The sequence below is a fragment of the Macaca nemestrina genome, chromosome 14 (genome assembly GCF_043159975.1).
Source record: "Macaca nemestrina isolate mMacNem1 chromosome 14, mMacNem.hap1, whole genome shotgun sequence".
In the NCBI taxonomy this organism is placed as follows: Eukaryota; Metazoa; Chordata; class Mammalia; order Primates; family Cercopithecidae; genus Macaca; species Macaca nemestrina.
Window position 1 is genome coordinate 91,969,655 of NC_092138.1, and position 12,609 is coordinate 91,982,263.

General features: G+C 41.4%; 1 protein-coding gene across 8 annotated transcripts in view; it reads left to right on the forward strand.

The window, feature by feature from the left end:
• LOC105487153 (centriolin) overlaps positions 1 to 12,609 on the forward strand; it is a 96,167-nt gene that overhangs the window by 61,729 nt on the left and 21,829 nt on the right. For all 8 annotated transcript variants that reach the window (XM_011750473.3, XM_011750480.3, XM_011750477.3 and 5 more), the window contains 8 exons: positions 937 to 1,116; positions 1,881 to 1,997; positions 2,279 to 2,420; positions 3,146 to 3,294; positions 5,695 to 5,884; positions 7,179 to 7,492; positions 9,506 to 9,714; positions 11,742 to 11,934. In XM_011750473.3, the coding sequence (XP_011748775.2) occupies positions 937 to 1,116; positions 1,881 to 1,997; positions 2,279 to 2,420; positions 3,146 to 3,294; positions 5,695 to 5,884; positions 7,179 to 7,492; positions 9,506 to 9,714; positions 11,742 to 11,934 (1,494 nt within the window). The remainder of the gene's footprint in view (positions 1 to 936; positions 1,117 to 1,880; positions 1,998 to 2,278; positions 2,421 to 3,145; positions 3,295 to 5,694; positions 5,885 to 7,178; positions 7,493 to 9,505; positions 9,715 to 11,741; positions 11,935 to 12,609) is intronic.

A 12,609-nucleotide genomic window follows, 5' to 3' on the forward strand; every position in this document is an offset into this window, starting at 1 on the left:
CTGTTTTATTTCACTGACAAAACTGAAGCTCTCTGCTTTCTTTGGGCCTGCACTTACACTGGGTGTTCCTGGAGAAAAAAGTCACCCATCCAGTATAGTGGTGTCATTAAAAACTTATAGTTACCAATCTCAAATGGACAATATGACCCTTTCCTGTGGTGATCTTCCTCTCCCATGCCTCACTGTTTCACACCTTCTCATCCTCTCACCTGCCGTCTGCTTTCTCCCAGCCTCAGTGAATGACTTGCTTTATCCTTCACTGAGAAGCCATCAGTTTCCAAGTCCTGTTGAATCCATCTCTAAAATATATCTGGAATATATGACCTTTTTCCTTCTCTGATGCTAGACACTTGTGCTGTCATCATCTCTCTTCTGGATGACTGCTGTGGCTGTCTGATCGATCTGTCACTTCTGCTCATGACCCTGCTCTCCAGAGCTGCCAAGATGCTCTTTCTAAAATGTCAAGTGGCTATAATCAGTCTCCCCTCCAGTAGCTTCCTTTGTTCTTAGGATTAAGGCCAAAATTCTTAAGCCTATGAGGCCTATGTGATTTGCCTCTATTTAGATCTCTCCTTTTCTCACTGTGCTTCTCCTTTCAGTTGCTCAAAAATGCCAAATTCCTTTACTAACACCCTATGCCCAGGGCCTGATTTCAAAGGCAGGTTCATCCATGCCTTGGTGGTAGTGCCAGGAAATGTTTTTCCAGTAAATGGAAGAAGTTATGACCACTAAGATTCTTGACCAAGAAGACCTAGTTCAAGTTTCTCACAGTTTTGAGATCTATTATTTATTCAGTGGATATATGTGGAGTACCTCCTGTGTATCAAGTATTGTTCTAGGCAGCAGTGAACAGAGTCCCTACCCTCCTGGAGCTTACATCTGAATTCATTCCTGCCAAATAATTTATCTGTTTAATTAATGTTTCTTTTATTTTAGAAGAAACTTGAAGATGCCAAATCTCAGGAGCAATTTTTTGGTTTAGATAAAGAACTGAAAAAACTGAAGAAAGCTGTGGCCACCTCTGATAAGCTAGCCACAGCTGAGCTCACCATTGCCAAAGACCAGCTGAAATCCCTTCATGGAACTGTTATGAAAATTAACCAGGAGCGAGCAGAGGTGAGTTCACATGTACAGAACAGGTTTCCATCAATGATGCTGCTGTCAAAAAACATGGCAACTTGTATTATTGATCTTGTTATAAACATTGGTTATTTTACAAACCACTGTAAAGTTGTCTGTTTTTCTTAAGACCTACAGATTATATTCCCCCCATAACAACCCCCAATAATTTATTTTGTGCTGCCATGGATCCTGCATTCTACTGAGCCCTGAAAGGAATCATCAAATAAACATACTATCCCTACCTTTACGTGTAAGGATCTGCTTAGGGAGGTAGCTGTCAATATCTACCTGGACAAGGGTTCTTGAAGGATTGTCATATAATCCCTCTGAATCTCAATTTTTTCATCTTGTGCAGTTATGTGAAAATGTTACTTCATAGTATGACTCCTTACTGAGCTAATGGCTGTTACCATGCTTTATAGGATGCAAATGCTAATAAGATTAAGATAGCAGATCATAGGAGACAAAAATATCTAATGATGAGAGCCCAGAGAGACATAATCATGGAAGACTGTAGTAAAAGTACAAAAGTAAAAAAGTTAGCCTTTGTTCTTTCTGATGTCGCACCTTGGGGTTGGGGGCTGGGCAGGCTGCCCAACAATGGGAACAACACAGGAGAAGGTGGGGCTTGGGTGTCCATTTTTATGAACAGCCTGGTAGGCAATGTGATGAAAGCAGAGGAATCAATCCAAGAGGAAGAAATGAAGAAAACAACCTGTGATAGCAGTGGTGCCTTTCTCATATCTCTGTCCCAGTAGGAGTTGCAGGAAGCAGAGAGGTTCAGCAGAAAGGCAGCACAAGCAGCCAGGGATCTGACCCGAGCAGAAGCTGAGATCGAACTCCTGCAGAATCTCCTCAGGCAGAAGGAGGAGCAGGTCAGTGTTGGTACCCAGAGACCTCCCCTTTATCAGATTCTTATCAGTTCCTAAAAGACAAAATTACTGTAGGTGATGTCTCAAAGAAGTCTGAAGTGCAGTCAATAGTTAATCAGTACTTTATCCTCTACTGTGTGCCAGGCTTGGTGCAGTTTCCAAGTAATGCAGTTTCCTCACTGGGAAAGTGTAAATAAATATAGAATCATAATCAAGTTGAAAGGATAAATGTGTTTGGGAAAGAATGAATTCATTGGCAACTTTGTGTGATTTTTTTAAAATAGTTTCGACTTGAGATGGAGAAAACAGGTGTAGGTACTGGATCAAACTCACAGGTCCTAGAAATTGAGAAACTGAAAGAGACAATGGAACGACAAAGGATAGAGATTGCAAGGCTGCAGAATGTACTAGACCTCACCGGAACTGGTAAAGGATTGGGCTTTGATTTTTGGCAGTGGTTTTGTAGTTGTAAAATTAAATCATCTTGTTTGTTTTTTACCTTTAACTGTTACAAATCAATTCCATGCTTGATTTAGAGAGCTGTGGTAATTAGCTTAATAAGTAAAATCAGATAATTTTAAAAGTATTTTCTGTAAGTGTGTTACTGGGGGACTTGGGTGCCAAGACAGGAGTTTCGTATTTGTGGCCGGGCGCAGTGGCTCACGCCTATAATCCTAGCACTTTGGGAGGCCATGGCGGGTGGATTGCTTGAGGTCAGGAGTTCGAGACCATCCTGGCCAACATGGTGAAACCCTGTCTCTACTAAAAAATACAAATATTAGCCAGGCGTGGAGGTGGGCACCTGTAAACCTAGCTACTCAGGAAGCTGAGGCAGGAGAATCACCTGAACCTGGGAGGCGGAGGTTGCAGTGAGCCAAGATTGGGCCACTGCACTCCAGACTGGATGACAGAGTAAGACTCTGTCTCAAAATAAAAAAAAAGAGAGCTTTGTATTTGTAATTTCAAAAGAAATAATGTTTACAAATCAGTTTATTTGCTTTTTTTTTTTTTATTTACCAAAGGGCAGACTGAAAGTCAGCTTTGAGGAACTGATAAAATTAATTGGCTCTCATGGAATCTCTTTTATATTTTGAAAAAGAAAGGAAGTAAATGATTTCATATCAATTTCATAGAATGACTTTTCTTTACAGACAGCAAAGGAGGCTTTGAAAATGTTTTAGAAGAAATTGCTGAACTTCGACGTGAAGTTTCTTATCAGAATGATTACATCAGCAGCATGGCAGATCCTTTCAAAAGACGAGGCTATTGGTACTTTATGCCACCACCACCATCATCAAAAGTAGGAATTCTGTGGTGTTGGGAATGTATACTGAATTTTCTTGAAGAAAGTGTGACATTGTCCCCTTCCCCAAATTTATGAGCAGGTACCAAAAATGACATTTCTATGCTAAGCCGTGCATTGAGGTTCTGTAGTGTTTTTAATATTTGAGATGAAAATAGGGCTTTCTTGGGGAAGGTGACAGTTGGCTGTTCATACTCAGGTGGTATGTGTTAAGGTCCTTGAATGAGGATACTATAAGGGGAAAAGGTGATTTGAGCCCAGAGAGCCTGCTGAAATGGGCATAGAATTGTGCAGAACCTCCGACAGAAAAAAAGGCACCTGGATTTCATGTCCTTTTAACAAACATTCATTCAGTGCTTACTGAAGCCTAGGCCAAGTGGTAGGCAGTGGTGAGGCATCACATTGAATGGTAAAGCCCCTGCTCTCAAAGATCTCATTGGCCATGCCAGCATAATTGCAAAATGGTGACAACAGACCTGACCTGTATTCTCTAGTTGCAGAGAGATGTTAAGGATTCATCTGATGGGAAGTTCAGGAAGGAATGCTTCTCAAGCAGTGGTGTGGAGTCAGCACTTAACAAGCAGTGAGCAATGGACTTTTAGGAGGGAGGAAACAGCTTGTGTGGAAGAGGAGAGTTATTGGCTTAGCAAAGACAAGTAGCTTTGTGGGACTAGAGGATTTATAGGAGCAGTGTCAGATGAGGCTGAAAAGTAGATTAGGGTCATGCCTTTTTTTTTTTTTTTTTTGAGGTGGAGTCTTGCTGTGTCCCCCAGGCTGGAGTGCAGTGGTGTGATCTCGGCTCCCTGCAGCCTCCGCCTCCTGGGTTCAAGCAATTCTCCTGTGTTAGCCTCCTGAATAGCTGGGATTATAGGCACGCGCCACCATGCCTGGCTAATTTTTACATTTTTAGTAGAGACAGGGTTTTGCCATGTTGGCCAGGCTGGTCTCAAACTCCTGACCTCAGGTGATTTGCCCACCTCGGCCTCCCAAAGTGCTGGGATTACAGGCATGAGCCATCACCGTGCCCGGCCTGAGGTCATGCTTTTTTAAAAGGGCCTTAGAATCTCTTACACTTAATTATATAGGCCATGGGAAATGGGTTGTATACTAAAATGATCAGAGCTGTAGTTTAGGAATAATATTCTGGCTAGTACAGAGACTATACTTGTGGTAGGGTGAGCTTTCCGTGGGGCTCTTTGAACTGATTGCGGTAAAGAGTAGAAGCCAGAGCTAGATCAGTGGATCTGGGAAAGAGGAGATGAGATTAAAAGATGTTAAAGAGAAACGGTCAGAGCCTGGGACCTGAATGTGGGAAGTGAGAAGAAGACTGGGGCCTGAATATGGGAAGTGAGGAGAAGACTGTAGGCTATATTCATCCAAAGCAGAGGGGGGCCTAGTGCCATCCTGCTAGAATCAGCCGATGAGCAATAGTCAGGGAGAAGCAGCTCAGACACACTAGGATCCCAGGGCTGTGTAGACTTAACCAGACCCCTGAAGAGCAGAATCTTAGATTCTCCCAGCAATCCTAAAGGAAGCCAACTCCTTGGTACAACCAGAGTTGGAGGTGGAAGCAGTATAAATTAGAGCAAAACATATAAGCCTGAGCTGGGTGAAGGTTTAGAGGATGTACCTACAGACTGGGAAGGAGAAAGAGGGTAGCAGAGTAGAGCTTTAAAGCCATGCCAAGCTCCCAGGACAACAGAAGACTGGTGTCCCCAGATTTCTTCGAAGTTCACGGGTTTCCTTTGCCTCAGTTGCTGGGCCATTAAGGATGAGGTTAAAAACAAAACAAAACAAAACAAAACAAAAAACCACTAGGAAAAATTACTACAGAGAGAACAGAGGCTGACACCCGGGAGTCTGATCACTATGGAGAACTTGCTTTCATTTCTGTCCCTTGGGGAGTTGCTGCATAAAATTAACCCAGTCAAACTGCCAGATAACATGCTTTTTTCCATTTTGGTATGACCAAGGACTTGTGATTTCTAGAAAATTGTACCAAAAGAGAGGATAGGAGATGGGTGTTTTAAAATGGCTTTTGAAAGGATAAATAGACATTAATTTGGTTGCTTTCACCACACTTTGAGCCCTTCACTTTCACAGACCAGTCTGATGTGACCCCAGCCATTACCCACACAGCCCTCCTTTCTGCATGGCTTCCCTGACACTGCCATGTCGATCAAGTCCAGAGGGATGTTAATAAACTGAATTGTGTATGGAACTGCAGTTTATGTGACTGTGTAATCACCTCACTTCTGTGAAAAATAAGGATAATGAAAAGAAACCAAGTTCTTTCTCAACCTTGCTACATCTCAACTTTGCTCTAGACTTTGACATTTCTTAAAATCAGCCTTTCCGTTTGTAATAGATAGTGTGCTTTGCTGTCATTTGTTTTAGGTTTCCAGCCATAGTTCCCAGGCCACCAAGGACTCTGGTGTTGGCCTTAAGTACACAGCCTCAACTCCTGTTAGAAAACCATGCCCTGGGCAGCAGGATGGGAAGGAAGGCAGTGGACCTCCCCCTGCCTCAGGATACTGGGTTTATTCTCCCATCAGGAGTGGGTTACATAAATTGTTTCCAAATAGAGGTAAGTCAAATCACATAGGAAAGTTGCATTTCTCTTGCCTGTTTAATAACCTTTTATTGATTCCCTGAAATCCCTAAGTCACAGTCCAGACTCCTTAGCTAGCTCCATAAGGTCTTCTGTGATCTGGTCTTGGCCAGTGACCTCTTGTCGTCGTTTTAAACCCTGTCTGGAATGTCCTTCCTCCTTCCCCTCCCATGCTGCTGCCTACTTATTCTTCAGCAAGACCTAGGTCCTCAAACAATGCTCCTAAATGGAGCTTTCTTCCACCCTGCTTCACCCAGGCTGACTAAGCAGCCTCTTTGACTGTACTGGAGCATGGTGTCTTGTGTCTGTGCCTGATGGCATTAATCTCACCTTCCTAAAATGAAGTGTTATGGATCTGTCTTCCAAAGCTCTGGGGGAAGAGTCAGACCTGAGTAAATCTTTTTCACTTATTAGCTGTGTGGTCTTCGGCTAATTATTTAGCTTCTGAAACTGTTAATCTGTAAAATGTGAATATGACCTTCTGAGAATTTGTTCATTCAGAAACTTTTTTTTTTTGAGATGGAGTCGCGCTCTGTCACCGGGCTAGAGTGCAGTGGCACCATCTTGGCTCACTGCAACCTCTGCCTCCCGGGTTCAAGTGATTCTCTCTCCTGCTTCAGCCTCCCGAGTAGCTGGGATTACAGGCGTGCACCACCATGCCTGGCTAATTTTTGTATTTTTAGTAGAGATGGGGGTCTCACCATATTAGACAGACTGGTCTCCAACTCCTGACCTCAAGTGATCCACCTGCCTCGGCCTCCCAAAGTGCTGGGATTACAGGCATGAGCCACGCATGTGGCCAGGAAGTGTTTATTGAGTGTTTATTGTGTGCCTGTGTTCTAAGTTCTCTGTTGTCAGTGATCAGCAAACATATTTTCTGGTTTTAGGGCAGATAAGTTTGTAAGCTATCACATTGGAGAGTGTTAAATGTCATGACAGTGGTAAACACTGAGTGCTGTGAGATCTTGTATGTAGCATGAATTAGATACCCAGATGGTCACTTAATAAATTAATGAATAAATTAATGAATGCAGAAACAAACCAACAGATAAACATAAGAAAAACTCAAGTGTCAGCCATAGAAAATACTTTGAATCCATGTTTTGAGCTGCTTTTCAAAAGTAGTTTTGACCTTTTTTTCAGTTTTATTCTCACATCTCCAGTATCTTGGCTTAAATGCTGCTGTTTTCTACTAAATTTGTTTACCTGGTAAACCATGGGGGTAAAACACTCTTTTGTTTAATAAACTCTTCTGTATGTTTCTTTCAAGATGCAGACAGTGGAGGAGATAGTCAGGAAGAGAGTGAGCTGGATGACCAAGAAGAACCCCCATTTGTGCCTCCTCCTGGATACATGATGTATACTGTGCTTCCTGATGGTTCTCCTGTGCCCCAGGGCATGGCCCTGTATGCACCACCTCCTCCCTTGCCAAACAATAGCCGACCTCTCACCCCTGGCACTGTTGTTTATGGCCCACCTCCTGCTGGGGCCCCCATGGTGTATGGGCCTCCACCCCGCAACTTCTCAATCCCCTTCATCCCTATGGGTGTGCTGCATTGCAACGTCCCTGAACACCATAACTTAGTAAGTGGAAAGACATACAACTCTCTTTCCACACTGCTTCCATGGGTGACTGATAAGGGTATATACTTAATGAGTTGACCTGTTTATGACTGGATTATATGGCAAAGGTGTGTTTGTAAGGCTGATGTTTAGAACTGTGCAAGCATTCTCTTACTAAAATTTCTCTTCTAAAAGCAATGGCGTGTGCCTATAGTCTGAGCTACTCAGGAGACTGAGACAAGAGGTTTGCTTGAGCCCAGGAATTCAAGGCCAGCCCCGGTAACAGCAAAAAACAAAAACCAAAAAAACAAAAATACCATGTACAGGAGTTAGGGTCTCAGGCCAATCTACAAACCTGGGTTAGCCATTTAATAAATGTTTTCAGTCCAGAAGTTTACCATTTTTACAAAGCTTATATATTTTTCTATTGACAGGTGTTATATTAATGTGTATGTATATATTCACTTCCTAGTGCCTGTACTTGTACACATACACATATGTATAATATGAGTGTATACACATACATGTATGTGCACGTGTATGCACACAGGTATGGACAGCATACAATAAGGTTTTGGTGGGGATTATCTGTAGGTAGTAGGATTTATTTATTTTTTATTTTCATAGTTTATATTTTGGTGGGGATAAGGTTTTGGTGGGGATTATCTCTAGGTGGTGGGATTTATTATTTATTTTCATAGTTTATATTTTATTGTACATAATATTTTGTATTCTGTTTTTCCTACTTAATGTTATAAGCATTTGCCCATGGTTTTATAAATGTCTTTAAACAGTATTTTAATGACTGTACAACATTTCTATATTTGTAGGTACTGTAGCTGACCTAAATTCTTACTGTATCTCTTATTCTTAGGCTAGATTCTAAGAAATAATTATTTCCTAATCACTAGATTACTTCCTTTTTCTTTTTTCTTTTTTTTTTTTGAGACAGACTTTCTCTCTGTCGCCCAGGCTGGAGTGCAGCGGCACAATCTTGGCTCACTGCAACCTCCGCCTCTTGGGTTCAAGCGATTCTCCTGCCTCAGCCTCCCAAGTAACTGGGATTAGAGGCACCCACCACCATGCCCGGCTAATTTTTATATTTTTAGCAGAGACGGGGTTTCACCATGTTGGCCAGGCTGGTCTCGAACTCCTGACCTTGAGTCATCGCCTGCCTCGACCTCCCAAAGTGCTGGGATTACAGGCATGAGCCACTGCGCCCAGCCTCATTAGATTACTTTCTGATTTTTTGGTTCTAGAGAAATAAAATACAATCTAAGCTCCTCCTTCAGACTCAGAACACCTGGAGCCTTTGTTTTTTCCTTACTCTCTTGGCAGATTGAGTGGAAGATAAACTAGGACACATATCAAGTCCACCAGTACCATTGTAATAAGTCAGACTAGTTTTAGAGGGTCTGTGTGCATTTACAAGTTTAACTATAGTAGTCACTCATATTCTCTTAAAGTTTTTTCTTGCACATTGTAATTTGTAACAATTTCTTTCTATTCAGCATTTATTGATAATCTCTTAAACTGGTTCTTTTACTCTCCAAGCTTACCCGGCCGTTTATATAGTTTCTCAGGTACACTTTTATGCTTCCCTACGTTTGCATATGTTACTTCTTCAGCCTAGGTCTTTCCTCTTTCATTCACTCTTCAAAACCCAGGCAAAACACCTCTTCCCCTGGGCAGGCTTCTCAGAAAACGTTTCTCCCATTTGTCCAGAGGAGGGAGAGACTTCTGTCTAGAAAGTCTTCTGTGCTAGACAGCGAACTCTTTGGAGGCAGAGGTTATCCACAAGAGGCTTGGCGAATGTTTCTCAATCATAGTCGGACTGTTTGAAAAATTAAAGGTTCTATTTGTCCATCAATTTCATCCGTGACATTTAACTTTTTATACCAAAGCCTTAGAATCTACCATCATTTTTTGGGTCATTGATACCACTTTAACCACAGTTAATTTCAGCTTTTGGCAGGAAAGAGAGGAAACATCCTGTGATGTTTCAGCTCTGCATTTTTCCCCTTCTTCATTCAGGAGAATGAAGTTTCTAGATTGGAAGACATAATGCAGCATTTAAAATCAAAGCAGCAGGAAGAACGGTGGATGAGAGCATCCAAGCGGCAGTCCGAGAAAGAAATGGAAGAACTGCATCATAATATTGATGATCTTTTGCAAGAGAAGAAAAGCTTAGAGTGTGAAGTAGAAGAATTACATAGAACTGTCCAGAAACGTCAACAGCAAAAGTAATTAACATATTTTTTATAATTCAGACAAATGCGATACTAGTTCATTAATGCTGTAGAATAGAACTTTCTGTAATCTTGGAATGTTCTTGATTTTCTGTCCAAAACGGTAACCACAAGCTCAATGTGGCTGTTGAGCACTTGAAATGTGGCTGATGGAGCTGAGGAACAAAATTTAATTTCAATTAATTTAATAGCCACATATTGAGTACCACATTGAGCAATACAGTTCTGTGTTCTTTTGGCCAATAATACAAATCAGTTCTTCTTGTAGTCCCTCTTGAAGAGTGGTATAACCATTTCCCCTCTCCAGTTACCCTAGCTAAAAATATGGCAGGGGTTCTCAACTCTTTCTCTTCCGTTACTCTCCTATGTTTCCAGTTGGTCTCTAAATCCTGCTGACTGCATCCAGAGAGCTCTCAAACTGGTCCCTTTCTGTCATCTCCCCTTCTCTAGCTTTTAATTACTCTCATCCTAGCAATTGTAATAGTTTCCACAGTGGCCTTCCATGTCTTCTCTCTTGGTCTACACTGTATCTTGACACACTGCAAATCTGACTGTTCCACTTTCCCGTGTGATTCTCAGTCCCATCAGAATATACACGGCCCTTCTCCATCTGAAACCTACCTGTCTTTTTCTTTTATCACAATGTTGGGTCTGGCTCACTGCTTTCCTGTGGTTTCCCTGAACACCACGTTTTCTCCTGCCTCTACACCTTTGCTTGTACTGTCTTCTCCCTGCTGACCCCCCTGCCTAACTCCAACCTGTCTTCAAAATAAAGGTCAGAGATCCCCTCTCTTTTTTTTCCTCATTAAAAGCCTATTTCTTCTCAGGTGCCCACAATTCAAGGTTAGCAACCTTGGTCATAGCACTGTTCACACAATGTTGTGGGGAGCCCAGGAGCTCCTTGAAGGCAGTAGCTGGACCTCCATCTCTGTGTCCCATCACCTGTCATAGGATCACTTAGTGAATGCAGCATCTGTTGATTGGGTTAATTATGCAAAAGCCTATCTGTTGCAGAAGTCCATGAATTATGACAGTTCCCCAGTTTTTGTCATTTAACCCAGACTGGCCCAGACCCCAGGGTGGTAGGGAGGCCTGCAGAGGACACAGGTAAGAAAGACGTGGTTGCTGCCATCTAGCAGCAGACATGTGACTAACAGTCTTGGCAAGTGAAAGCAAGGGCCACACCTAAAAGATAGGGGCTAGACGTTTGAAGGTTAGGCAGATGGTTGTATCTGTTATTTTTGTGGGTATACACATTGGGGAGTGGAATTTTTTTATTCTGAGGTATTTTGGAGGGAGGTGATAGGGTGGTAGGATCACCACTTCTTTTCATAGTTGTAAAAGTGTAATAAATACTATTCTAGGAAGTTTGGATAACACAAAAATGTTCCAAGAAGAAAGTAAAAATCATATGTATGCCTTCATTTAAAGAGAAAGAATCTGTTAAATGTTGAATTTATTTTCATATTTTTCTGTCATGCAGTGATAGATAATCTAATTTTTAAATAATTTTGTCATGTTATCCTTAAGATATTGAATTGTGTGTCACGGTTTTTGATATGTCAAATGTTGTCACCAGAGTTTTACTTTAGCCGAATGGAATAAATCACAAAATCAGGTAGTCTTCAGGGCAGCCTATAAACTGCCCTTGAAGGATAGTTTTGAGGGAATGGATGAATATTGTGGTAGTGGTTTGCTTTATTTTTGTACCTCAAGAGAATAGAAGTATCAACATTTTCTTGGTCAAGAGATGACAACATAATAGTCTTTGTTGTTATATTTAAAAGGGCAAACAATTCCATGTCATGAATTTTACATATTATGCATTTATTGCCAATAAGAATTCCATGTTTAATAAAATGGTAAACATAGACCTTGAACAGAATCAAATGTAGCAGTCTTTCTTATCTATTCTCATATAAAATTAGAAAATCATTGTAGATCTTTTTAGTAGTTAGGCTACAAGTACCTATATTGTCTACATTTACAATTTTTTAATGGGTGTGTATATTATTTTTTAGGGACTTCATTGATGGAAATGTTGAGAGTCTTATGACTGAACTAGAAATAGAAAAATCACTCAAACATCATGAAGATATTGTAGATGAAATTGAGTGCATTGAGAAGACTCTTCTGAAACGTCGCTCAGAGCTCAGGGAAGCTGACCGACTCCTGGCAGAGGCTGAGAGTGAACTTTCGTGCACTAAAGAAAAGGTATGTCTTGTTGTGGTTTGGGGTGTGAGCTCAGTGTGGGTGAGTCAGCTTACTATCTGCATGAAGGATTAGAAAGAGAGTGTGTGTGCTAAGAGGACAGTTGTCCAAGTCAGACAGCCAGGTTCCAGGCTGGACTCTGCTAGTTAAGGAGATGTGAGAATTTGTACAAGTCATGTAAGTCCCCTGGCTTTGCTTTTCTTATCTTTAAATTCAGGCTAAGAATATGTAGGCTTTTCAGCATGGATTAAATAAAACAGCATATTTAAAATTCCTGAAGTTACTTAGTTCCTAGCACACCCCACCTCCTTATCCTGTGTGTCTTTTATATCTAATTATTTGGATTCTGCTGTGTTTTTTAAAATAGGTCAATCTTTATATTCTTATTAAACTACAATGGACCTCACAAGTATTACTTTGGTCTTCAAGTTGATAATGATACAAAATATTTTTTGGTCTGAGATAATATTCTTTTATTTTTTGAGATGGTGTCTCACCTAGGCTGGAGTGGAGTGGTGCAATCTCAGCTCACTGCAACCTCTACCTCCCTGGTTCAAGCGATTCTCCTGCCTCAGCCTCCTGAGTAGAGACGGGGTTTCACCATGTTGGCCAGGCTGGTTTTGAACTCCTGACCTTGTGATCCTGCCTCGGCTTCCCAAAGTTCTGGGGTTACAGGTG